Below are 27,485 nucleotides of genomic sequence, written 5' to 3'. Positions count from 1 at the left end.
ATGACGCCACAGATAAGAAATCTTTTGGTATTTTATTACTTAGAGAAACTTGCTTTGCAAGGCATCGAAAGGTAGGAATCCTTTTAGCTGGACAAGGTATAACCTCTCCTCCAGTCTGTACATAAGGTCATGTGTAATTTTATCAGTGTAGGATCAGGCAGTCTCATTACAAGTAGTTCATCAAAATTTATGAAGGTCTCACTTAAAATCTCACTTATAGTGATTTAAATGGGAAATGCGGTCAGACTTCTCTTTGGAGACAAAGGTCTTCACTGTGTGATACGTTTTCCCAGAGATCCTGAAATCTGTAAAATCAGCAGAAAAAAAGCTGTTACAGAGTTTTTTAAAATATCAGTGGAGAGTTTCTGTTCCCTTTTCCTAGGCTGCATATCATCAGCTGATGGTTTGGTTGCTTCTGCTTTTCTCAAACAGCTGAGGCTACGTAAACAGTTTGAAATTTAGTTTTGTTTAAAGAATAAATGAAATGGCCAGGTTTTCAAATGCACCAAGCACACTGATCATTGTGCAAATTGCTTCATAAAACTTCTGCTGTATTGAGATTTTTTTTTTTCCCTTTTATACAGGCGTTACGGATTATGGTTCCGATTGCGAAGGTTGTTAATCTGGTTGTTGGGAGTGTACATAGCCATCCCATTTCTAGTAAAACTTTGCCCTGCTATTCAGGCGAAGCTGGTCTTCCTAAACTTTGGTAAGTGACTGAGTATGTTGGGACGGGTGAAGGGTGAGGGGAGGAGTGTTTTAATCTTTCATTTGCTGTGGCTCTTTTCCCCTGCATGTTTACAGCTTTTGAAGAACAGGAACTTTCACATGTTGCGAGTTCCCCAAATAATGGGCTTCAGAGCGTTTTCTGTGGCCCTAATAGTCTTTGTAGTATGTCTTTGGTCTAAATAGAGAGACTAAACTGCAGTAAATTTCAGCAGAAAGTCTCCTTCAGAAAGCTGTGCAACGTTTCAAATGCATTTTTCTGAAGGGTTTAATAAAGATGTGTGAATAGAGAGCAAGCAAGTGAAACTAAATCCAGTGCGTTATTTTTCCAGACAGCAATTCTTCACCTGAAAGCATTTTAGGAGAATATTCTGGCTGGGGCAGAAGAAAATTCCAGGTAGCCCACTCACACAGTCAGGTTTAGTGTTTTCCTGTTTAGCATTTATATTCGGTCAAACCATCCGTGCAGTTGATCTGGTGCGCTGGCTCAGAGGGTGGCCAGCTCCCGACAAGGCCTGAGCATCCACAGGATGGAAAATGAGGGAACATCAGTGTACGAGGGACATTTCTTTGCAATCTAAATTTGTCTTTTCAACCTTACTCCCATTTTGTAATGAAGTTTTGGAAAACCTCATCCTTGGATTGTTAAGGTTGGGCTAGGAGGACCAGGTAGATATGTTTGCTTTTATATCACTTGCATCATTTTGGCTGCATTCTCTGTATATTTCAATGCTTTTTCACGGCCACTGTGAAGTGTGCGAGTGTACTTTTTCGACGGTTCCAGCTCTTGTGCCTTGGTTGTCAGAGCTGACAGCTGGATAACATGTGGAGGTTACTTCCATTTTCATCACCTTGCTTTTGTCAGTAACGATTTTAATTTGCCCTTGCGTAGCTTCGTTGAGTCCCTCTGAAGTTCCAACCTCTTTTTATTCCCGAGTGACCACATAGTTGTCCTGTAATGCTCTCTCAGTGGTCCTTGCACCATTACCACTCCAGTGTTGTCCCCACTCCTTTGTATAATGGCAGTCAGCTTTTTTCTGTGCTTTCCTCCCATGACGAACTATTTGCCTTAACGGTTTCCTAGGAAGCACACTTACTAGAAGCACACTGGCATGTTTGAGTAATTCTGCTTGACTGGAGAGTGGCACTTCTCCTTTAGTCTTGTCGTATTGTTTTTAACCTCCTGAGTACAAATCCACACTCTCCAGCCATCTTTTTCCTCCCCCGTTCATGTAGTTTGGGATTTGTTTCCAAAATGGTAGTACAGAGCTTCAGGAAAGCACTTCCATTTTTTCTTGAGGCATCCAGATGAATCAATAGCCACGCTCCCGCTGCTAGCAACTGGACCAATGTCTAGATTTGTTCTTGTGGATAGTGCAGAGTCTCTTATTCCATTTTATATGATACACAGGCATACGCTGCAAGAGATCGCAAACTGTCTCTTGTGGTGACTGCCAAAAGTCTTCAGAAAGCTGAGATTTATAGAAACACAAATACAGAACAGATCAGTTTTAGTGTATCGGTATGACTAGTAAACTGTGTTTTGTGTCATGTGATGTGTGCTACAAGTGATATGAAATAGCTCTGAAACGTGCTACTGGAATAACCCTCCATGTGATATTTACCCATATGATGATCTGTTTTCATGTGTGTGTGTTTGTGTAGAATACATGGACCATGCCAGTGACAGATGCCATATATAAAAATTGCCTGTATTTCTGTCTTTCTCTTGCCTTAATATAGATGCTTACCTGGCCTCCATCACTGTAACATTGGTATGTTCATGTTTGGATCTTTGTAATATCTCTATCTGGCAAGAAAGTCTTAACAGATGTTGCAGATGGGAAAATCAAGAAACAGAGAAGTTGAATACTTTTCCCAGAGCACTGCTAGAAGTGACTTGTGCGTCTGTCCAGACCTCAACCGCAGACTTTATCTTCCTCTTGGAGGATCTGCCACCCCTGTGAGAGAGCCACCCAGATCTGCTGTGACAGCACAGCGAGCTGGCGGGTCTGTGGCAATGTGCACACTTTGTTTTAGACTCCTTCACATTCATGTCTGTTGGGGTCAAGATGATCAACAAATACCTTTAAAAAAGATCAGTGCTTTTGCATAACAGCAAAGCAAACTTAGACAAGAAATATAGATCTGCCTAAGGGGCCAGATTTGTTGAGTGGACTGCCTGGTTTTCATGTTTGTGGAATGCTTAGCAATATTTTTGGGGAAGTGAAGTGAGATTTGACTAGCTGCCATTAGCGGTGTTTCTCTGTCAAGAGCAGCAAGACTTGGCATGTTGATTATTATTTCACTACATTTCAAGGAGTCAAACTTTTTGGTTCTGCTGAAGTGGGCCTCTATTTTATGGGAAAAGCCCAAATAAGTGGGAAACCAGAGTCCTTAAAACTGCTTAATCCTGTCAGTAGGTGTCTCTAGCATCTCTCTCGTTACCTGCATGTGTCAGAGGCTGCTTAGAAAGGCAGTACAGCAATGGTGATAGAAAAGCAGGCATTTAGATTAAGCCTTCATTTAACATATCACACCATATCTGTAAGATGTGGCTTGTGAACCAAGCAATGGGAAACAAAATGCTGAAAACTTAAAACAGATGTTTGACTTTCCTGATGCTGCTCATGTATCAGTCATTGAGTATAACAAGCAATGAGCAACTGTGTGTTGCATAGGTTGGAAAAATAAAGCATTTGGAAGAATGAACTGAGCTGGACTCATCTTGTTTTCTGGGATCTCTTCCCAAAGAGATGAAGTTTCTGGTGTAACATGACCTCTTTTAAACGCTGTGACATCTGAAAGATGGGCAGTTATTTGAGAGTCTCCGGAGAGAGGGATAACAAGCTGCACCTCTTCCTCGAAGGCTCAGGAGGGCAGTATTTGACACAGTTTATCTTACTCTTATATGCCAATAACAATGTGGTGTCTGCTACTGCAATGTAATATTTCCTTTGGATTGCATTATTACAGAGGCTGTAAAACCACTTGTCATCTTGAAACACATTACAACTTTGGACTGTACTCTTTGTCCCAAGTGAGTTTGTCACATCACTAACTTGCATTACAGCTCTGATGCAAATAGTAAAAGGTTTGTCAAATCAATGAACCTATCCCACTAATGCAACAGGAGTGACTGGCTCATGTCTGGAAGTTGTACAAAGCAAACAGGGCAGAGATGGTTAAGTATGTGTCACAGGAAACTTTGTCTCCCTCATACCTTAATTTTAGCCTGCTCCCTGTTTTTGTGCTGGTTGCTTCTGTCTTCTTACCTTGCTTTCGTTGAGGTTTATATTTTAGTCATAGCTGTTGCCTGTTTATCCTTTCACACAGAAAGAGAAAGATCTTTCCAGTAGAGTGGACGAGTTTGTAGAGCTCTCGAGTGCCTTGGTAAAGCTGTTTTGTAAGAAAATAAAGGTAAAAATTAAAATGTTTTATCTTCTGTTTGTTTCTTTGTGTTTTTTTTTTTTTTTTCCAGTGAGGGTCCCATATTTCATTGACTTGAAAAGACCACAGGATCAAGGTTTAAACCACACCTGTAATTATTATCTGCAGCCAGAGGAGGGTGTAACCGTTGGAGTCTGGTAAGGAAACCTGTTCTACGCAGCATGTGCCATGCATCCTTAGTCACCCTCTTTGCTCTCACTGTTGCCTGCATATCCACTCTTGCATGATCAAGCATGGTGACAGCCATTGCTTGCTCTTATTTGCGGATGTCTGTATTTTTCTCTGCCAAGTAACACAGTTGATGTTGAAAGCTATGCAGATCTCTGGAGCTTGCTTGAACTCAAATCACTGGCACATAAAACACAATTGGAAAACCTGTACATTCAGAGAAACTTCATAGCTTGGAATGGCAACGGTTACTGCTCTTAATTGCTAAAAAGTTCATGCCTCCAGATCAGAGCAGACCCAATGAATTAGGAGTTTTGTCATTCAACTGCTGTTCGTACTCTGTTTTGCAAAACAAACATGTGGGAAGATGGGAAAACAGGATCAAAGTGTTCAGGGTAGGAGGAAGAATATTCTGTGTATAAAACATATGTAAGGTTCTGGAGAGTGGGTGAGAAAAGAACACTCCATTTGCTCTCTTTAACAGAACAAGTGACAGTGTTAGAGCCTTGCTTGTTATTCATGCCTCACAAAGAAGAATTTCTGGTCCCAGGCAAGAGTAGTTCATTTTAGCTCCTTGTTACTAGGATCTACAGCTCAGATGACAGGTTCTTTCTCCACTTTCAGTACTTTCAGTATTACTAGGCCAGTTCAAACTGGCTTCCATATCTTTTTCTGGTGATCTATTGCATCTCAACACCAGGAGTTTTAAAACCATGAAAAGTTCCTGCTACCTTTGAAGAGAAGGTGCCTGCAGCATCAAGATGTATGTAAGAGCAGCAAACAACTGAAAAAAAGGCTAGACAGCCTGTCAGGTGTGGATGGAAAGAGGCTGCTCCTTAATACAGCCAGTGAAGTTAGATGTGCGAGCAATGGGATTTGGAGTTTGTAATTATATGCGTGTAGCTGTCTGTGTTCAGTAATGCAGTGGAGGTTTTCAGTCTTGTCTTGACTTGAGGGTACATGACCTTTTGAATGGGACAGTGGTAGCCTGCAACATAAAAACAGTTCCTCCCTATAAGTGAATTTCGGGGAAGGACATTTTTAGAAGCTGGAACTTCAGTCTTTCCAGGATAGACTGATAAATCATGGCTTATATTTTCACTTGGGCAATTACAGTTTTATCTGCTAAGCTACTGAATAATTTTAGATTGCAAATCTTGATTTTTATTTTGCTTCCTCTACACATGTATACTGTGTACCTTTACCAAAACAGGCCTTCCTGCTTTTGGTGGCAATTCAGAGTTCATTCATCTTGATACTTATTAGAGAGGTTTTTATAAAAGCTTGGAGTTTGCCTTGGTAGGCCAGTGTTGGATTTTATGTTCGCTATACTTCTATAACAAAGTCATCAGCTTGTTTTGTCCTATTTGAGCTTGCAAAATTTTTGAGGCAGATCGTTTAGTGAAGTCGTGAGCCCCACAGCTATTGCGGATTTTTTCCTCCTCAAACTCCTTGTCTACTGGCTGCATGCACCCAAGTAGCCTTTGCACACCCATTCTTCCCCCTGGTGATTTGTCCTCTGAACTTTAAGTCTGGGGGGAAGGTGCTATGGTAGATGGGGTTTGTCTTCCTTCCTAGGAGAAAGTCATATGAGTACTTCAGGTATTTCTGACAGCAGTAAACTGTCCCCTTCTCAACAATTTGAGGTTGTTGTGGGCATGTACTTGCTCTCAGTGTCTATCTTCTAGAGGAACTACCTGATTTGAGTTCCTGTCTTCTCTTTAGTCTGTTGTTTCTCTCTTTCCGTTCCACCAATGTTGAACTATTTTTAACAAGTTGCCCAGGTATATACTCTACAGAAGAACAATCATGAGTTAAACATTTCTGACTCTTCTAGAGTCTATTTTTTTCTAGTGGAAATGTTGTACCTTCAAGAACTTGCTGTCTGAAAATAAAATGCATGAGGCTAGCATCACTTCATTTTCCTCAAATTGCTGTAGAGTCAGCCATGCCTGTTACTCACCAAATGTCCTTTCAAAACCAACTGACTTAAGTGATCATTCTGAACATCTGCTGACCTAGGTGTGAAAATTGTTTATGGTGTGCAAGTCTATCAACTGAAGTAATTAAATGCTGTTAAAAACTGAGGATGACCTTGAGGATTAAAGGTGAAGGATTTGAGATTCTTTCTCCAAAACAGCAGGAAGTTTAGTAATTGTGCTTTGGGTTTGCCTGTGAAGTTTGGTACCTGCTCACTTAAAAAGCCCAGAGTTTAGAAGGTAACGGTGATGAAGGTGGAAATGTAGAAATAACCTGAGCTACTGGCTTTTTAAAATTGTCCATTTGTTGGCTAAGCATGGTATTTTTATAAGGACAGTGTGTGAGAGACTAAAAATTTGAGTGGAAAACACTGAGTAACAGCAAGGCAATATAGTTTTTTCCTTCTGTATCTAGGCACACAGTCCCTGCAGCCTTATGGAAGAATGCACGAGGGAAGGACCAGTTGTGGTTTGAAGATGCTTTGGGTTCCAGCCATCCTGTAATCCTTTACTTGCATGGCAATGCGGGAACAAGGTGAGGCACAAACAGCGACGGCTTTGTTATGGGCTGTCTTTTCCTGGCTTGCCACAGCTTCAACACATTGATAAAATAATCTGAAAGCAGCTTGGTGTTCCTCCTGTCTTTTAAGAGAAAAGTATGTTTTAAGAAATGGAAACTCCCTGCATTTAGTCAATGTGAGAATAGATTTATTGCAGTTATCAGAGCGGTGGGATTTGCTAATGTATTACTGCTATATTTTCTTTTTTCTTTCTTTTTTTTTCCTCCTGTATCCTCTGTCTGCCAGAATGGCAGGAGGCTGTGACACTCACTGGATCAAGTAGGGAGAAGTACTTCTTTTCAGTATAATCATCTCTGAATCAAGATGTGGAAAGGTGGTAGTGCTTCCCTATGCGTGGTTTACATGCATTGAATAAACCTTCCGCTTGCTTTCATGAGTTTATTTTAGTAGTTAAGACATTTTGAGGAAGGAAAATCAGAAGGAAAGAGGAAGGAAAATCAGAAGGAAAGAGGAAGGTGATATGTATTTGTTTTATTGTTGTGTATGTACAAGACATTTGTCTGGAAGAGGAGCATTTTATAAATAACCATAGGTACCAGCTAGAGAAGCAGGTTCTCTGCATTTTGTTTCCAGGTGCTAAAAACTATTAGCACAGTGTAAAACCTCCTGGATGTTTCTCAAAATCATGTTCTTATTGTCACATCTCTGCGTGATGCAGTGCTTTAGTTTAGCTATTAGGATGTGGTCTTTTTCTTTACCAATATGCATCTTTCAAGAGTGTTGGCCCCTTTCTGAGTTTTGAGTGCTGTTGCAGTGTTCTTTTGAAGCTGATGTCCTCTTGTAGATACTCTGCAAGAGTATAGCTGCTGAAGCACTGCTGAAATACTCTCACATCCTTTCTACACCTACAGTCTCTGATGTAAAGCAAAGAGACTCTGTTTTAGCTCTGTTGGTAGTGAACATTCGCTAGCTTTTTACATCACAGGAACTTCACCCTTTTTCACCTAAATTCTTACCCTAGTAGTGTTCTTCTTTGGTACAACAGACATAACCTGGAAGATGCACACTGTGAGTCAGGCAATACATGAGAGACTGGGCTTTGGAGACTGGCCTTGTTGTCTTGTGCTAATGTATTACAAGGCTGAATTGAATGGTTGCATTATTTTTCACAAACTGCTTAGTTTATTTTTCTTGCCTTTATTGGGTGTAGCAAATGATACTAATGGAAGCTATTCTGCAGCTGTAATGGTGGTAGATTGGGACCAGCACCTTTGTTACATGTGTATTGATTAGATTCATTTCTTGGCTCCCCCATGTGTTACAAATTGCTGACCTATGGATTGCATACACACTTCATGTTTTGCAATACTAGACTAAAGTTTGAGTGTGGATTAGCCATGTCACATTGCATCTAGATTTCAATTTATGGAGAAAAAACGTGAAGACTGAATCTTCCCCTGGACTTATTTCCAGTGTTCAACTCTGAACAGTTGTCTCTGCTCAGTCTTTTGCACATGTGTGTCCTTTCTGTCCCTGTGCTCAGAGCCAGGTGAGAAGGCAAGCTCCAATCCAAGGGCCAGCTGCTTGGGTTAACGTGGTGAGGTCTGCTGGGAGCATCTCACCTCAGAGAGGTTACCTGCTGCAGCAGTGCTGGTGGCAGGAGCACAGGGTCTGCAAAGCCAACAGGGGCAGACTGTTGTGGATGTATTGCAGGCTTTGGTAAAGGCAGATTGGTTGAAAAAGGCATCTTTACCTGCAGTGAAAAAAGATTTATGGGGATAAATTGACATTAAAATTGGGCTGGATGGAATTAGATGGGCCTTTTTTTTTTTTTTTTTTTTTGTCTTCCGGCTTTGTTTTCCCATTTGGGAGGGCAGTTGGGGAGTAACAAGGAAGAAGATGGGGTTAGGACTGATTAGTAATTACAGTGTTTGTCTGGCATATTTGTGTTTAACTAGAGACGTGGTGCAATGGGAAAATCTGTCTCTGGAAGCTTAAATGTTCACTTTTTTTTCTTTTTTTTTTTTTCTTCTTCTTCTTCCTCCTCTCTCCTCTCTTCATGAATCGGTTTTGCCAGAGGAGGGGATCACCGTGTGGAGCTTTACAAGGTAAGTAGCTGCATGTGCTGTCCAAGTGGCTGCATGAACGCGTCAGAAATGTGCAGAATTAAGTAGACTGCCCATTGCAGCTCACTGCCAACAGGCAGATAGCCTGAGGCTTTCTGCCTCCTCTACATCTGAAGAGTGCAGAGGAAAAAAGGGGGTCTGTAAGCAGTGAGTATCTCACATCACACCCTTCCCTGCATTAAAGGGTGATTGAAAGGTCTTTTACTTGCTGTTGCTTGCTGTCAAGTGCTGGGAAGTCATCTTCCATTTGACATACATCAGTGCCTTTTGTCAGAGGTAACAGAGATGGTTTCTGGAAAGGATCTGATTCAGCAGCAGGGTCTTCAGCAGTTTTCTTTCATGCCCAGTGGTGTTTTTTTGTCAATCCAGAAGATGTAGGACTTTTTTCAATGTGGCAGCTGCATGGGAGTACTTGTGTTGGCACAAGGGTAGGAAGACTCAGCCTTGGTTTCCCCCTTTTCCCATGGCATGGTGTGTCTGTACAGTGGCTGCCATCTCAAGGGCCAAAGATTTCACATGAAAAACAAAGTTTTCCAGGTACAGCACTGTGATGTGTTACATGAGAACAAACTACTTTGGCTGCTCTTAGTGTTTTGCCTAATTGCTTTTGTAGTCATTTATTTTATTAAACCCTCTTATGTCAGCTGAAGTTCTTACACACAATTTCTTGGTCTCATATCACATGTTTATAAAAGAGCTATAATTATATTTGTCAGCTCATTTCAGACTGGTTGAGTCCGTGTTTTTCCTATGGATTTAGATGTCATTCCTTTCTCCTTATAACTTGTGTCAGTGTTGGCACTTGAAAAGCTTGATTGCAATACAACTTCTTATGCGAGCTCTCCTGCAGCAAAGTCTTTTTAATTCAGGTCACTTAGGCAATGCTGTTTGGCAGCCCCAGGGAGGCAGGTGGCTGTTTCTTTTCCCCTAAGAACAAAGGACCTGCTAAACTGCAGGAAGCTGGCACCTGACAGTTGAGGAGAATGTCATATATATGGTGACCTAGTTAGTCATTTTTCTGGGGATGAGCATATACTGCAATGCATTTTGTGCTGCTTAAGACAGGCAGAGAATTATTTCGGATTTTGTCTGCGCAAAAGTAGTACCTCAAAGTACTCAAAGACTGTGAGCACCTGTATGTATATGTACACGCACACAGAGAAAACACATTTACCAGAACCCAAGGTTTCTGATCCTGGGCCTGGTACTCCTGCTTCTTTGAACATAGACAAGTTGCATAGTTTGTCTTTTTCAGTCAGTTACACACGCACACACGCATGCGCTTACTTTTTGTGCTTGCTAGGATCACGCCAGAAACTCTGGTTAAGCGCTTATTGCAGCAGAGTGAAATGGGCTGGAATACTGTCCTTTTTGCCGGTGCTGCTTGTAGGCTGGAAACAGCAGAGGGAACTCCTGTAGAAGAGGCTCAGAAGGAAAGGAATAACACAAGAGGTCTGTCCTTTCTTCCCAGCACTCTCCTCCAAGGGACCGATTTGTGTGAACAGCTTTTCTAGTCAGCAGCACTGAATTGAGACTGTGTCACTGCTGCACAGAGAGTCTGTGAGCAGCAGGTGTCTGAAATGGTTCTCACCTGAGTGGATTTTTGTCTGAAGGCAGTGACTAGAAGGAAGCCAGCAGGAGAAGCGGTGATGCAGTAGTAACCAGCTGCAAGCTTTTGAGTGGCATGCTTTCCTCTAGTCTGAACACATGTCCAGTTATTCTTTGCCCAAGCCCTGTTGTCCAGATATCATGGTTCCTAATATATTCAGGATCATTGTGCTGATACAAATTACTTATGCTTTGAACACTGTAAGTCAAAACCTTTTAAAACCAACAAGAATATCATTCTCCTAGCTACCTTGACTGTCAGTAACAGACTACAGCAAGCTCTTCTGCAAACCATACTTAAAAACATTGAGGCTTTGGCACAGAAGCTGTTGGTTTTTGTTACCCTGATGTGCTGTGATAGTGGAGAGCTGATACAGACTTCTGTTGCCCATTGCATGAGGTTACTGAACTCTGTGGCAGCACATGAAGCAGTAGGACATTGTTACAAGGACTTCAGTAATTGCTACATACAAAGCACGAGCATTTGGCATTGTTACACTAAAAATCCTCTTATGAGCCAAAGGAAATGCACCTTATCTGTAAAGCTAATTGAAATCTTACCAGCTTCATCTGAGACTTTTTCTGAACTAATTCTAAGGGTGCAAAACAAGACAAAAAATAGTAAAATACTGATGTAAAAAAAAAATTAAACAGAAGAGGCTATTAATGCAGGGCACAGGATTGGGATGCTCCCAGGGTCATTGGCTTCAGGCAGCGATGTTACAGTTGGTCATCAGTTGTCTAGGTTCTTCACCAGGAGGAATCGGATGTTGGTGGTGGAAGTTCTTCCTCTTGTGTATCTGTCATGATACCTTGGTCTTGCTTTGTATGTCTGTTTTCCCACTTGGGAAGTGGGTTCTCAGAAAATGCAGCTGCCTAGTGCCAGGGTAGGAAGGGAAACACAACGTGGTCTCATGTGAAGGGGTGGTTGGCCTGTTTGCCCTGTAAGCAGCAGAGCTGTGCCCTAAGTGCGGGGTTGAGGTGGACACCTTCCAGCTCTGGAGGCTGTGAGGGTGGTAGTGGCAGTTGTTGCTGCTTTTTCTGCTTTTCCCGGTCAGCCTCATCCCTCCTCTTCGTTGATGGAGAAAGATGCCTCTGGAGCTAAACAGCAGGACAGTATCTGTGGTCAGGGCTCAGCAGGTCCATGGATGTATTGGCCTCTGCAAGTGGCTTGACTACATCTTGGCTTTGAGTCAGATGGGTGCAGGAGTGGCGATGCTCCATCAGCTCTTCCCTATGGTAAAGATATGAGGTGACCTTCATCTTTGTCCCTGCTCTTCACCTCTGTGGCTGCCCTCTGCTAGGGAAAGGAGGCTTGGGTATATGGGCTGTGCCACTGAACAGTGATGTGCTGTGAGGAGGCAACCTGATAGCCTGGAATGACTGGCTGGGTAGATGAGGGGAGAGCAGCTTTCATGTTGTCTACCTTGACCCTGAAGGCTTTTGACACTGTCTCCCATAACGTCTTCATAGGCAAGCTGAGGAAGTACAGACCAGATGAACAGAATGAGGTGGATTGGAAACTGGCTGAATGGTGGAGCTCAGAGGGCTCTGTGATCAGTGGCGCAAAGTCTAGCTGGAGGCCTGTAGCTAGCAGTGTAGCCCAGGGGGTCAGTACTGGCTCCAGTCCTGCTCAACTTATTCATCCATGACCTGGATGAAGGGACAGAGTGCACCCTCAGCAAATTTGCAGATCATAAAAAACTGGGAGGAGTAAGTGATACACCAGAGGGCTGTGCTGCCATTCAGAGGGACCTCGACAGGCTGGAGAGATGGGCAGAGAGGAACCTCATTGAGGTTAGGAGGAATAACCTCCTAATGTATTGCACCAGATGGGCTGGGAGCTGACCTGCTGGAAAGCAGCCCTGCAGAGAAGGACCTGGGAGTCCTGGTGGACCACAAGTTCACCATGAGCCAGCAACCTGCCCTTGTGGCCAAGAAGGCCAATGGTATCCTGGGGTGCATCAGGAAGAGTGTTGCCAACACGTGGAGGGAGGTGATCCTTGCCCTCTACTCAGCCCTGGTGAGGCCACATCAGGAGTACTGTGTCCAGGTCTGGGCTCCTGTTGCGAAAGGAGTGGTGCACTTCACTCATAAGAGGGAAGCAGCGTTACGTTTATTGCAGTAAGATAGCGACTTAACAAAGTTCAATCGTAAATAAGAACGATTTAATGAGGTTCAATTGGCAAGGTTCACTCAGTTATTTAGTGCATGAAGGACAGGGTCAGATGCATGTGCAACGGAGACCCTCCTGTTGAGTCACGAGGTTCAGACTGGACCCCCTTGCTTTCTAAACTCCTTCAGAGAGGAGCCTAGGTGCAGCTGGATCCAGTCCTAGTCTCAGACTTAGTCAACGGTTTATGTCTAAGGAATTATGTGCGCAATTAGTCAAAGATATAACTCAGCAAAGTTTTGTGAAGTTCGCAAAAGTTCAGCCTGCTATTAATCACTAACCGAGGATCTGTCACGGGTAAGGAAACTCTCTCAACCTCAGGGAGTAACCTTGAGAGGCTGCCGTGCAGGAGAGCTCAATGGGCTCTGGGCCGCCCCCTGTTTATGGGGGGGGAGATGATTGACTCATAGTCATATTTGCATACTAGACGGGCCTTAGTTGACGCATGCTCAACTAGCCCCCTGCATACGTGCTGTTTACAGGGAGGTCACGTTGAGGGGGAGAGAGCACATTGGGGGGCGGGGGGGGAGGGAGGAGCACACTGTCACAGCTCCCCAGTACAAGAAAGACATGGATTTACTGGAGCAAGTCCAGTGAAAGGCTACAAAGATTGATGAAGGAACTGGAGCATCTTTCATGTGAGGAAAGGCTGAGCGAGCTGGGACTGTTCAGCCTGGAGAAAAGGGTCAGGGTGGGTCTTATCAATGTTTATAAATATCTGAAGGGAAGGTATAAAGAGGATGGGGCTAGACTCTTGTCAGCGGTGCCCAGTGACAGGATGAGAGGCAGTGGGCACAAACTGAAATACAGGAAGTTCTACTTGAACATAAGAAAATACTTTTTTACTGTGAGGATAACAGAGCAAAGGTTGCCCAGAGAGGTTGTGGAGTCACCATCCTTGGAGATATTCCACACCTGACTGGACACAGTCCTGTGCTTGGGGGTGTCTTGAGGGCGGCCCTGTTGTTTGCTGGCTGCTGTAAGAGGGCCACTGCTTTTGGTAGGAGTGGCTGGCTGGGAGAGGTGCCATACAGATTCAAGTTGCTGCATCTCCTAGTTTCCACTGAGTGTGTTTGCTTAGCGTAGCCTCATGGCATCCAGCTCCCTGACTCAGCATCAAGAGAAGAGCTTGGCTGGAGGTGCATCACACCATGCCCATCCCTTTTTAGGGAACTCCTTGCTCTTTCCAGACATGGCTGCTGTCTTGGATGCTTCCATGCTGCTCTTGGCTGTGCTGAGCAGTAGGAGTCAGAGGCAGGACAGTGCTGCTACTTCAGACTCATGTTGGGGTTGGGGAAAGCTGGAGGACCTACTTGAGTGTGATGTGCTGAAGCCCAAGCTGAGCTTGCCAAGTGCAGGGAGCCCCACAAAAGCTTTGGAATGTGTCCTGTGTGGCTCCATGCAACTGGTATCTGTTCCTGGCCCTCTCCTGCTGTCTGGATGTTTGTTCAGTTCATTTGCATGATCCTGTTTTCTGCTTGGGTGATACTGGTACCCCTGCAAGACCTCCTGTAAGAGGTGTGCAGACTTATCCTCCTGGTCTTTGTGCTCCCTGGGCCCTGGGAAATCTCTCCTTGCCCAGGAGGATGCTGTTAGGAGGATTGGCAGGTCCGACACAGTGGCTGCACAGCCAGGCTGGCTGCCCGCCTCCTCACTGTAAGTAGCGCAGTCCCTTCCTCGTGCTTCTGGCTGTGGCATCACACATCTAGCTTCTTTCACTCCACCAGTGCTAGCAAGTGTCAAAAGCACTGGAGAAACATCATCTTATGAAGATTTGTCTTTCCACCTGCCTCCTTTGCTCTGCCTGTCATAGCTCCCTGGGAAGCAATCCCTTCAAGCTCCCTTATCAGTCCCTTTTGGGGTGGCTTCTGCTCTGTCCTTTGCAGGGGAGCATGGGCTCTACCCTGGGCATCCACTGTCTCACTCTTTCCTTGTGCTTCTCAGACCACTAGAGCAGCCACCAGCAGGACTCTTCCAGGGGCAACTGGGCTGACATCAACCTGGCAGAAATGCATTGCTGACCTAGGGGAATGTCAGCCTGACTGCTGTCCCTGAGCTCTGGAGAGAGAGCTTGGTGGCCACGTGTCTTGCAGTGCATGCAGATGTGGGTGCTGTTTCTGCCTACCCGGGCATGGTTTAGACTGCTCCAAACTTCTTATCATGTGAGTCTGAAAGCAGGGTCCACTGTGCCTGTGTTTTGGGGCCTACAGAGTGGCCATCACCTTGCAACTATGCTGCAACTCCCATTGGCGTCCCATCTTGCCTGGCCAAAATGCCATGGGGAGGGCAATGGGAAGGAGGAGGTTGAAGAAGGCAGCTAGTGGTGTTGGCCAAACTAGCCTACTCATAAGCCTTACAGAAGCAGAGGAAAATGGGGGATGGATGCTGTGTTGGCTGTAAGCCGGCCGGTGGGAAGCTTGGGGGAAAGGCTGGTGGGCTGGAAAGTGCTCTGGCTAGACGTCTGGTGCCCATCCTGGTCACCAGCATGGAGAGAAGGACTAGTGTGATCCCTTTGATGTTGGGGCATCCCTCCAAGGGCTCAGTGCTGGGTTTGAAACTTTCCTCACTCCCAAAGCTGCTCCCATTGAGGGAGCCTGTAGCTCTCCTCTGGTCTGACAGCCAGAGTACTTGTCTGGTGTTGATGTATGGCTCTGAACACTCTGCGGCAGCCAGAGCCAACTAGGAGGTGCAAGAGGTGGCTGGTGCAAGTCAGGCCAATGCTCTGAGAAGGTAAATGCAGGGAGAGAGCCAGAGGGTTGTTTGCAGGAAGAACAGACAGAGGGAGAAGTTGCATATTCAGGTGGAGGAAAGCAGAGCTGCTGTGGGAATGGTGACCTGGGATGAACAATGATGCTATCCTGCTGCGGGGGCTGATCTCACACAGTGAGGTAGGGACCAGAACTGACAGCACGGATACAAAGCTGAAAAGGGGATTGTAGCAGCTTGTAAGGGGAGTCCTGATGAAGAAGGTTCATATGGAAACACAAGGGACGATCTGGACCAGCCAGGCTGGAGGATGGTAATTGTGCCAGGAAGGTCTAGAAGAATAAAGCTCTCCACTCCCAAATTTCCCTTTGCAAAAAGAACTCTGTAATCAGTAACGTGCATTCAAGTAAGTGTCTGTGAGTATAAACCTGAATAGCAAAAAGCAAAGGAGTTTTGAGGAAAGGAGTGACTTGGAAGCTGTTGCAGTTGCATCTGTTACTCTAAATTCCAAATATCCCTTAGTGGGGGAAACTATATCAGAAGAGGGGTAGCAGGGTAAAGCAACCCCATGGGTAGTGCCAAGAAGTAAAACAGCCAATTGGAGGAAGGGTGAGCTCGATGCAAGCAGCAGGGCAAAGTATGTGATGTATATGTGAAGGTACTGGTTTTCTGTCTTCGGGTGACCATTTAGATCCTGGTGGGACTATGGAATTGTTCTCCATTTCCTATCGGTCTCTAATTGTCTGCATAACATCCAGGTGTATTTGTGTGCATACTGTGTGTCCACACATTGTTGTAAATTAATCTGATTATGTATAATTCTACCTGATAATATGTTTATAACCTGTTAAGGTTAAAGTCACACTGTACCTGTAGAAGGAACACTCAGCTGACAGGTGTAATTCTAGTTGTAAGCCGTGATAGTCCTAGTACCATTAGGGATGTTTTTTAAACAAATGTAACTAATACCAGATCACCTAACTGTTTGTTGTAAGTCCAGCTTTTGGTGCAATGAGCCCTTAAGGTTGTAGTCCAAACTACAGAGCACTGCACCTGGCTGCAGTCCCTCTGAGAATGGTCTGCTACAGCTACAGGAGTTGTGAAGTTGTCTTTGCATCCTGTACTTGTCATCTTAATCATTAGGGTGATTTTATTCACTGGGCAAGCAGCATTGGCTATAAAATCAAACACTTGGCAACTGCATAATGGCTACACATCACAGTGAAGAGCTATGCACTGCCCTCAGTCCTGTGCAGGTCATCATGAGGCAAGATGAGGTAGGAAAGGTCGAACGCCTCCAAGAAAATCCATTGCTCAGTCCTGGTGCCTTGAGCCACAGGAGAGTTTGCAATATCCCGGCTGGACTTGAGTGGCAGTGCAGTTGGTAGACTGTCAAAAAACGATTGCAGCCTTGTAGCCCAGTGAATATAGTATTGTCACTGCTAGTAACGAGGCTGAGGCTTGTCAGGCCTTTTCTGAAATTGTCTTGGAGCTTCCTGGAGCACTGTTTGAGCTGGTTTAGCCATAACAGCAACTGTCTAATGTCCAGGTGGCTGCTGGCTAATTGGTTTTCCTTCTGCTGAGCTTTGTATAATCATGTGGTATAGCTGTAATTTTTAATATAAACAGTGATAATTTTCACTCAGAGAGCATATATAGAGAAAATCACTGTAATGATTAATAGTAACAGGTTTTTATGTAATAGAAGTTACAGATATAGTTACTGTGTCAAATGAAGTACTAATGACCCAGCACAGTGATGCAGCGTAGGGGAGTACAGGCCTGGTATGACAACAGAGACCTTGCAAATGGGGATGTAGGAGTGCAGCTGAGGGGGGCACAAGCTGGCCCTGGAGACCCCAGGGCTCTGACTCCAGCAGTCAGTTAGAGGTGTGCAGACCTGGGAGCTTGGCAAAATTGGTTTTAGGGGTAACAAAGGGAACAAGTGTCCAACATATGTGAAAAACACTGTGTAAGCTAATCTGGTGTGTAACATGGGAGTCGCAGATCAGTGAGAAGAGCATAAGATGCAGAATATGTCAGAAATGTATGGAAATTAGCTCCAAACTGGCCCTAAACTGAGGAGCAAGAAACCATCACCGTTGTAAGTCCTCCCAGCAAAGGACTTGGGAATGCTGACAGCTTACCTAAACCCCTCTCTTTTCTGTATTGTCCTCTCTTTCATTCGTCTGCACTAATTAGATCTGAGCTAATAATAATAACCTAGGCTGTAAAGATTTCAGGTATGCTAGAAATAAATTCTTGGTATTACATCAGGTGTGTTTCCTTTTGTTCATTAGAAGACTGAGTATAATGTAATACTAAGATTTTTTTTATCATACTGAGGCCATGAGAGCAAAAACACTTTAATCTTTTTGATTTTTTTTTTTCGATCCACTGTAGATCTATTAGATTCGTACCATGCGATGGTACCTTGGAATGCTAGCATCATTTTTACTGAGTTTTTTTTTCAAGTAAGTGGATCTAACATGGGTATCTTTACATGCTTTTAACGGATTTTATTAGGGTTACCATTGGTTGTGACATAAATCTTCCTGTAAAGCAATTGCATGTTTTACCTGCATGCATTTAAGCCTTTTGAAACCTGAAACAGCCTCCTATATGTAATGCTAATATTTATGCACAGAATCACAGAATGGTTGAGGTTGGAAGGGACCTCAGGAGACCATCTAGTCCAACCCCCCTGCTCAAGCAGGGTCACCTAGAGCACATTGTACAGGATCGCATCCAGGCGGGTGAAGGAGACTCCACAACCTCTCTGGGATGCATTCATATATTCACCTGGGTAGTGTCCAACTGCAAATTTGAATAAGCTAAATGAAGCCCTTGTTGTACTGTTTCACTGAAGAACCTGAAAGTGTGTGTATGGGAAACGGACACAAGATATGTGCAAATCTTAAAGGCAAAACTGTTAAAGGGTGAAGCTACATCTGATGTAATGCTGACATCTAGGGTAGTCTGAGGACCAGGAAACAAATGGAGTAAAACCAGCAGCCTGAGGTGATTAGTACTGAAAGCCCTGTGCTTGCTACACTGAAAAGCTGAAAGTTGCCACTTCGCTATGTTGGGCTGATAATATTATAAATTAGATCCCTGCATCTTGGCCTGAGGCAAGCGTGTGCCTGCTGCAGACAGGTTTGTGATGGGTTTCTGTGTCTTTCTCTCCCTTCCAGGTTCTCAGCTCCCTTGGTTACCACGTAGTCACATTTGATTATCGAGGTATGTAGGGTGCGGTGTGGTTTGGGGTTGTTTTGTTTGTTTGTTTGTTTTTTAATTATGAAAACCTTTTAGTGATCCCTTTCTGTAGAAGCAACTACTTTGATCTCAGCAAACAGTTGTTTTATAAACACTTGCTGCCAGCTAACTGGATGTGGGTGGGTTTTTTTTTTTTCTTTTTCTTTTTCCCCATGGGGCTTTGAAGAGCTTGGAGAAATGTCTTTCCAGTGCCCATGCTTTCTTCTGCAAAGCACTTGCATAGCTTCGAGGTCTTCCCTGTTTTTTCTGTTGCTGAAAAGATATCCAAGACGCTGTCTACCTTTGCTGCCCTTACTGTTGTGTCTGAGGGCCCTCAGTCTTTAGCTGCTGCTGTGAAAAGAGGTAGCATGCTCATTCCTTCTTGACAGATGGAGGCTTTCTGTGTGCAGCTTGGAAAACGGGTGCAACTAGGCTGCCAGGGTGGTAGCTGTGGCATAGCATCAGGCCCTGCGACCTGAATGTCCAGCTTGCGAGACTGTGGCTCTTGCCTGTCCTTGTACCCCAGGCTCCTTGATTTGGGAGCTAAGGAGCAGAGGGTGATCCTGGTCTGTATGCTGTCACAGCATGGCATCAAGGCATCCTTGAGGTGCGCACCTGGAGACTAGTAAGCCCACGTAGATGTAGCCTTATAGGCATGATTTAATTGACTTTTCTGAGGTTGCACAGGGATTTGAACTTGCATTTCTTTTTTAGAACTGACAGATGAGATAACAAGACATAGAGTAAATGGTCCCTCAGAGTTTATTCCTGCATATGATGGAATGTCTGTAGCTATGCACAGGAGGAAAATGAATTGCCTCTGCTGCTTGTAAAAGAGGACAAAATAGTGCAAAAAGGATCAGGCTGCAATCAATTTTAAGTCAGTCTTTTTCCCTTTAAATCACACAAATGAGTCAAGGCTGTTCAGTGAGGCGTAACCATGTGCTGTGGGGTATTGACAATTCAGAGAAGTTGTACTAGCTGTTTCAGAAGACATTTCTGATTTGTAAGCCATTTGCAGAAATCCTGAATCTCCTTACTAAAATTATTCCAAAGCTTAAAAAAATCCACAAGAGTTAAAAGGGAATCCTCAAGATTGTTTGTACCACTATACAAACAGTGCTATTTCTGCTCCACAAATATGTGTACCTTTAATAGAAATCCTATTTATTATTGTTCCGTTTGGTCTCCCAGAGATGGTGGGCTAGTCTTAAGTTCTTGCAAAGCTGAAATATGTGGTACCTCATTGCTACCATCCCCAGCAGAAGCTGTGACCATTTTGCAGCTCCGTGCCCTTAGGCGCTGAGCATCTGCTGCTGTCTTTTTCCTTCTTAATATTTAAACCATGGCTGCAGTTTAATTCCACTGATCATACAGGAAAGAAATTCACCCATCGCGTCTTTATCAAGAATTCAAGAGAGGGTTCTTTGTAGGAGCTTGCCATGCAAGGTTTTTTTCAGTCCTGCTGGCAGCAGCTTCTGTGGCTGCTTATTAGATAGCAGAAAGGATAGGGTATGCTTGCTGCTCAGCAAAAGATGTGTAGGTCACACTGCAGTAGCGGGAGAGGTAGAGCCAAAGCAATCAGGAGGGTGCAAAATTGCTTGGGGGCATTGACTGAACAGTGTGGACAAGCTGACGTTGCAACTGCCTTGTGAAATGTTTGGGTTTTGAACCTAGCATCCAATTCTGCAGCAGTTAGAGAATCCACTTACAAATTGGTTACACGCCTGCAAAAGCAGCTAAGGTTTGGGAGCTGGGCTCTCACAGGTGGGGAGGTGCAGGAATGCAGTATGGCAGTGTTGGAGATCCAGCTGTTGATTTCACTGACTAAACCCGCAATGGGAAGAGCTGGCTGGTTTTGCTGGGCAGTGTGTGCAATTCTTAAAGGGACTATTTGTGTTTCAGGCTGGGGCGATTCGATAGGTAGCCCGTCTGAGAGGGGAATGACCTACGATGCCCTTCATGTCTTTGACTGGATTAAAGCAAGAAGTGGAGACAACCCTGTCTATATATGGGGACACTCCTTGGGCACGGGGTAAGCGTCCGGTCCCAGGGGTCTTAGCAGCTCCTGGAAAACACTGAACACTGACCTTGGACAAAGATGCTGGTCGTTGTAATCCCCGGGCTGGCTGGGAGTCTGTGGCATAACTGCTGCAGAGTAGCTTCTCCTTTGCACTCCTCAGAGTGGGAAGGGAGACAGTGAATGATTATGCAGGAACTGCAAAATACACACTTGGAATAATATGATTCTGTTTAAGCAAGTGGGGAAAAAAAGTGGGACCGCACTGGTCTCTTCCCGTGGTGAACCTATGCCTGTATGTGTCTTTCAAAGGCAAAGCCCAAAATGCCTTTACCCGCATGTTTTTAACTTTCCTTTCCCCCTTCCTCCCCTTCCATTGCTGTCTGGAGGTAGACAATGCTCAGCAGGCAGCATGTGCTTTTATCCCCTTGATTTGGGGAGGAGTGGAGAACAAATACAAGAATGACTGTGAGGTTAGCACTCTGCAGGTCACCATTTGAGATTGCTGTGGCTCACCTCGCTGTCAGCAGACATGTTGCTGGGGCAGGGAGGTATTGCAGGACAGTGTCTCTTCATTGCCTCCTCTCAAACAAAGCAGGGTGTTTAGCATGGTGGCAAAGCCTTGTGCTTCTGCTCTTCCTCTCTATTTTCCCCACGTTCAGGATCCCTTCCTGGGCCAGAGCTTCCTCATGGCATTTTTTTCGAGTGGCTATGTGCTGTGCTGCTTCCTCGGGCTTGTTCGCTTGCCTAAATGCAGGTACCCGATGCCATTTGAGGCAATCAGGTATCGTAGACAGTGCAGGACCTATGGGGACCCAAGTCATTGTGGGGCTGGCTGCCCAGACCTTAAACAGTGTGAGATGCCAATGTTTCAGCAGCCAAGCTGTACATCTTTGGGGAGCAGCAGGTACCAGGCTTTGGTGCTTTGCAAAGGATCTGCACCGGATAAACACCTGTTGTTCTTCTTTCCAGGGTTGCAACAAATCTAGTGAGGCGCCTCTGCGAGAGAGGTAAGTGTGGAGAGCAGATGCTCTTCTGTCCCTGGTTTCAGCTCAGCTTTGCGGTCATGACCAGGCTGCCCCTGGTGTGCCATGGCAGCAGCCGCTTTCGTGCACTAGACCCTGACTGTGCTGGCCGTCTGCACCATTGCACTTCACATTGCCTTTGGCTTTTCAGAAACCCCCCCAGATGCCCTGATACTGGAATCTCCGTTCACCAACATACGCGAGGAGGCACGAAGTCACCCCTTTTCCGTGGCAAGTACACAGCGGTTCTTGTGCTAATGGCTTGTAATTGGACCCCTAGAAATTAACCTTTGGCAGAGATGCAGCTGAGCTAGCTGCATGCCCTGTGGGGCAGCAGCAGTATTGGTAAGAGTCAGGAGTAGAGAGCCACACTTCAAGGCGGCTGCTGGGAAGACCTGGGGCCGAGAGGGTCTTTCAGTGCAATAAGCAGTACAGAGCCGCATGCAGAGGCTGTCAAAAGAAGACAGAAGTTGGGACTAGAAAGGGCAGTAAGAGCAGGGAGGGGAAGAGGGATTGGCTCTCAGCAGCATACAGCCTGGTCCATGCTGTAGCCTCCCTGCTGTGGAAAGCTGTCTCACGGGCTGTGAGAAAAGTGATTGCAAAGTTAGGCTTCCCTTGGTCACAGCCCCATCATAGCATGGCCTGTTTGCATCTGCCCAGAGCCACTTAGGAATTCATTTTGATGTGACCATGGCCCTGGCCATCTCCTCCATCCAACCTGGCTGCAAGTCAGCTCTGAACTGAGCAAACTCCCAGGCTGGGCATTGGATGTGGCCAGGCTGGAGAGGCCCTGGGATAAAGCCAGCTTGCAGGAGTATTGCTCTCGGCAACTGCATGATACATAGAGGCCTTGGCCTTACAAGCACCTGGAGCACCTGCTCATGAGCAGGCTGATAAAATGGGCCTGAAAAAAGAATGAAAAAAGGTGCTGGTGGAAACAAGTGCTGTCTCACTGCAGAGAGCCTAGCCAGCAGTCAAGGGATGTTTCTGGGACGGTGCTGCCCTGCTGTTTGTGTAACTGTCCTGCTGATGCCTGCCACTAACTCAAACTCTTTTTCTCAGATATACAGATACTTCCCCGGGTTTGACTGGTTCTTCCTTGACCCCATCACAACAAGTGGAATTAAATTTGCAAATGATGAGAAGTGAGTTCCCTCACTTCTTTGTGGGGTTTCAGTCATGGCTGCAGCGAGCCAGGGCATACGCCAAGGACGATATACGTGGGACTGCATGCTCCACTCCTTTGCTGTTGAAGCAACAAACTTCCTGAAGGGATTTCAGCAGCTCTAGTAGTCATGGGTGCAACATAGCTTTGCATGGTGGAGCTCTTTCTCTTACTGTGATTTAGCTGTTTTAATTGTTTTTTAATGAGGAGAGATGCAAAGGAGAGCATAGAAACTGCCCAGAGATATGCTAATGCAATCTGTGATCTCATACATTTGCCTTTCAAATGTACATTACACATGAAACAGCAGCATTGGGACACTGAAAGTTTGGGAAGGTCTGCCTATTGTCCGTTTACATAACTATTAATGTACATTGTACAGGGTGTGCATAGTAACATTGTGTGCTTTCACTGAGGCTTCCGTTCAAGAGCCTGAGCATTTTTTGAGTTTGGTTTCCCGTACCGAAACCAAACAGGACATTTGGGAACCTTGCTCTGCAGTGGGGTGAGCCACTTTTCCCTGGTCTGAACAGCAAAGAGTTCTTCCAAGGATGCTCTTCACTAGTTAATTTTCTATAGATCAAGCTAACAGTGCCGGGGTAATAGCATTTGAGATCTAAACTGCAGTTAATGACCTGCAAGATGTTTGTCATTAGTTTCTTTGAAAATCCAAGTGTGTTGGCGTTAGAGTCCTGGGAGCTCACTGAGGGCCAGCCCACTCTTCCTAGCATGGAATACTGTTTTGAAACCTTGCAGTTGTTAGCATGCCATTTCTTTTAACCAGCTCTGACATCAGTATGGAGCTCTTTGTGGCAGAAGTAATTTTGGGAAGGGAGGAAAATGCATCCAATCTACCTGCTGCTGACTGCCTGAGCTCCAGTGTCGCTCAACGGAACTGATACGGGGTTGGAAAAGCAGCCAGGGGTTTGTAGGTTGTAGCTGCTTCCAGATGGCCAGGGAAGGGGAGGAATTTAAGGCTTCCCTAAAGAACAATTCCTTCTATTTCTAATTAAGTCCCACAGTTAAAATCACTCACATGCAACCATCTGAGATAGACCAGCTGTGCATTTCTCACTGGAGAAAGCTAACCTGAATGCTCTGGTTTGCGAGGTCTGGCGAAATAGTTCTTCTAAGCTTTGGTGACATTGTGTCTGTTTTACAGTGTGAAATACATTTCCTGCTCCCTGCTTATCCTTCATGCTGAGGATGACCCTGTGGTACCATTTCATCTGGGAAAGAAGGTATGTGTGGGGCTCTGTAAACTGATCTGGTGGGACGGATCGGTGTGGTTAGAACAACATCCCAGGCGTGTTGTATAAAGCCAGACAAAAAGACAGCAGCAGGAGGACGTGCACAGAGATGTATAGCTCAAAGGGACTACAAATTCTGTGGTGCTGGGGGTGGCAAATCATAGTGAAACTGAGCTAGAGCCAACAAGCCTGGTCAAGCCAGGGCCCATAACCCACTCGTAAGCAGGGTACTGATTGAGGGGAGTTTACTGGTTTGGAGTGACGTGTGCCCCTCCCATGTCTCCTCCGCCCGGACTCAGCTTTACAACATTGCCGCGACGTCGAGGAGTTTCCGAGACTACAAGGTGCAGTTCATCCCGTTCCACACAGACCTCGGCTACCGGCACAAGTACATCTACAGGAGTCCAGAGCTACCTCGAATACTGCGGTAACCACCCAGGTGGCGGGGTCTCTTCCAGCACGGGGTGGGGGCTGGTGCTTGTGGCTTTAGGGCAGCACTGTGGCATGCAGCCAGGAGCAAGAGAGATGTTCAGCAGGCACCTGTACTGAGCAGATCTTCTGCAAACCCTTGTGGCCTCCAGGGTGGGTGGGCTACTTGTGCTGGCTTTAACAGAGTGCTCCAGCTCTTTGCAAAGCAGGCTGTGGGAAGAGAAACCACAGGAAGCTGGGAGCACTTCTGCTCTCTGGCTCATTTCTGCAGTGAGCCAGATGCTCTGGAGGGGTTGTTTGCAGGGCAGCTACTTCTGCTGCTTGCATTTCCCTCTCCTGGTGGGAGTCACTGGGCGAGAGTAAGGCTCAGACCCTTTTGTTCCCTGTAGCTGTGAGTGCTCAGACTCTGAGAGTCACTGCTGTGTTCTGTGCCCTTTTCTAGGGAATTCCTGGGAAAATCTGAACATGAGCATCATCAGTGAAGACTGGCTGCTTGGCAGCACAGAGGTTTTCCTTTCTTTCCCTTCCCTCTCCCTCCTTTTCTTTCCTCTCCTCCCCATGGGTTGGTCTGCCATTCTTCCATCCCCTGGCACTAAGGAGGCCAGGGATTCCCGTGCTGGTCCTGGTGTGCACCTTTTGGCAACCCTGACTCCCAGCATCAGTGGTGGTAGAAGAAAGAAGAGAAGTTGTGGGCTTCTGTTTTGAATATAGATGGAGGAGTAAAAACAACCCAGGAGTCGGTACCAAACAAGCAAAAAATGTGAGCACAACAGAGCCTTGTCAATCTGGCATGGTGCTGCTGAGGACAGACATTCCTAGGACATGTGTGTCAGGACCAAGGGTGTTTCTTTCACCTTTAAACACTGCTGCTGTTTTTGGATCACATAGACTCATTTGCTGTAGGCAAATGGCTCTTTCCATGTCTCTGTACCACAGCTGTCTTGCTTATTCTTTCTAGGAAATACATGTTTAGCCTTTCCTTTTTGTTAAGTGGCTGTAATCACAACACGCTGAAGATCCAGGTAGTGAGCGGTATTTTTATTTAGCTCTTCAGTCACAGTGTGTTGCAAGTGTTGGGCTAATTGCACACATTTGGAAATAAAATGAAAGGTGTTTTTTTTTTTTTTGTTCTTCCTTTTCAAACATGTATTTAATGGAAAATATTAATGCTCTTTTATCTTTTCTGTATACTTTTCTTTCTGAACATCATTCCTGTTCCCACCCGTTTGTCCTCTAGGAAACTCCTCCCCTTCTTCACATACACTTCTTGATTAGGACTGAAGTGACTTTTATAGATAAATTGCAAACTTGGGCATTTAAGCCGGAGAGCGTGAGATTGCTTTTTGCCTGATCTCCCCTCTCCGTGATCAGTGAGCCCAGCACGTGGGAACAGTTGTCTTCCATTCTCCTTGCACGCGTGCAGACAGACACGGGCTTCCTTTGGATGGGAAAGGGGCCTTTTTCTTTCTTCTTTTTTTTTTTTCCCCTCCCTCATCTGCCTTTTAATTCCTTATGTTGGGTTTTCCTGTTCCTGGTGGCTCTGCGTTTCTGTGTAGCTAAAAGCAGGCAGTGGAATGCAGTTGTTGATGGGGAGAAAAAAAAAGCCTGTTTTTTGGGGGGGAGGGTGGGGGGATGTTTTTCTTTCTTTCCCCTCTGCTCTCCTTCTGCTCATTTGTGCTCTGAGCAAAGGCTTGGCCATCCAGGGCACTTCTAATAGCCACTTTCTCAGACCATCTTGCTGCCGTGTTCAGAGCACGTCGTCCAGGAGGCAGAAGTGGAAAAGAGCCTTCTTTTGCAGCGAGAGGCTCTGCTGATGTCCTTGCCCTGCTTCGCCTAGAGCAGGGGCTGGTTTATGCCACCGGTGAGCTCTGCGCTGAGGTGGGAGAGGGTCGGGTGCTGGCTCCACGGTGTCTGGCTGGGGACCTGGCCCTTACTGCCATCAGTCAATACCAGGTGCTGTAGGTTTAGTTGCTAGTGCTCAGAAGTGACTTGTACCGCCTGAAGGGGCTGTTCACTAATGCAGGGGTGTACAACGTAGTAGCAGCTGCTCAGCATGCACCCAAGTTATAGCTGCAGGCTCATGCTAGTTGCAAAGCAGACAGTAGCTTGTTCTTGTACTGAGATTCTTCTACCATAGTGTGGTTATCCCTGAGGTTTCTGACCCATGATACTTATAAGCTAACTGTGCCACTTAAATTATGTTTGATGCACTTATATTTATTGCACTGACAGAACAGAAACACTTATTTGGCTCTGGGGCGTAACCTGCATGTTCCAGCTGCTGTTGCATGCCAGTACCTGGCCTGGGGCAAAGCACAGCCTGAGGCAGAGGCTGGCTGCCTTCCTCCCGCAGGACAGAGCTGAGGGGCCAGCGTGTGAACTGCTGGTGTTGGTGATCCCAACACGTCCATTCCAGTTACTTGGCCAGTGATATGCTTGGAAAATTAAACTGAAATGTTTATCTTAAAAAGTGGTGTAGTTTTAATAAAAGCAATGACTGCTGATCACTATGCCTTCACCTGTTTTGCCTGAGGGTTTTTTGGGGGTCTTCCCCCCCCCACCCCCCAGCCAGGGGGCATCAGTGCTGCGGGATGGGACAGGAGGTTGTGGCTGAGCCTTGTGGGGAGCTGGGGCTGGCCAGGTGGTGTTGGCAATGCCACTACCTGCTCTGGGTGAGCTGCTCTCCTAGGGGCTGGCTGCAGCTGGTGCTCTGCCCCCCCCCCCAGAGGAAGAGGAGCTGCCTGTAGGGTTTTGCACATGGGAACCCCTATGTCCTTGGCAGGGCAAAGCTGACCCCATAAGCCCAGCACAGCCCCCAGGACCCAGTGTGCATGGGCAGGACTGGTCTCTCTGCCACAGGTGGGGGGGCATGCTGGTGTCAGCA

At 45.7% G+C, this 27,485-nt stretch overlaps 1 protein-coding gene across 1 annotated transcript; it reads left to right on the top strand.

Moving 5' to 3' along the window:
- Positions 1–27,108, top strand: ABHD12 (abhydrolase domain containing 12). Its single transcript, XM_026081583.1, has 13 exons — positions 1–71; positions 585–709; positions 4,208–4,313; positions 6,739–6,858; positions 8,922–8,952; positions 18,652–18,697; positions 20,618–20,747; positions 21,705–21,742; positions 21,909–21,988; positions 22,820–22,902; positions 24,085–24,163; positions 24,472–24,599; positions 25,044–27,108. Exons 1-13 carry the CDS (start codon positions 1–3, stop codon positions 25,081–25,083), a joined length of 1,077 nt encoding a protein of 358 aa, XP_025937368.1. The 3' UTR covers positions 25,084–27,108.
- Positions 27,109–27,485: the final 377 nt, after the last annotated feature.

Source organism: Apteryx rowi, unplaced genomic scaffold, assembly GCF_003343035.1.
Source record: "Apteryx rowi isolate R43461 unplaced genomic scaffold, aptRow1 scaffold_555, whole genome shotgun sequence".
Lineage (NCBI taxonomy): Eukaryota > Metazoa > Chordata > Aves > Apterygiformes > Apterygidae > Apteryx > Apteryx rowi.
This window is presented reverse-complemented; position numbering and strand designations above follow the sequence as displayed.

What these genes read in the sequence shown, in the direction of transcription:
- ABHD12 (XM_026081583.1), top strand. Translation starts at nt 1, where the DNA reads ATGACGCCACAGATAAGAAATCTTTTGGTATTTTATTACTTAGAGAAA. An exon ending in AGTCACATTTGATTATCGAG is followed by an intron (nt 18,698 to 20,617) that starts GTATGTAGGGTG and finishes TTTGTGTTTCAG; the next exon opens with GCTGGGGCGATTCGATAGGT. An exon ending in GAGGCGCCTCTGCGAGAGAG is followed by an intron (nt 21,743 to 21,908) that starts GTAAGTGTGGAG and finishes TTGGCTTTTCAG; the next exon opens with AAACCCCCCCAGATGCCCTG.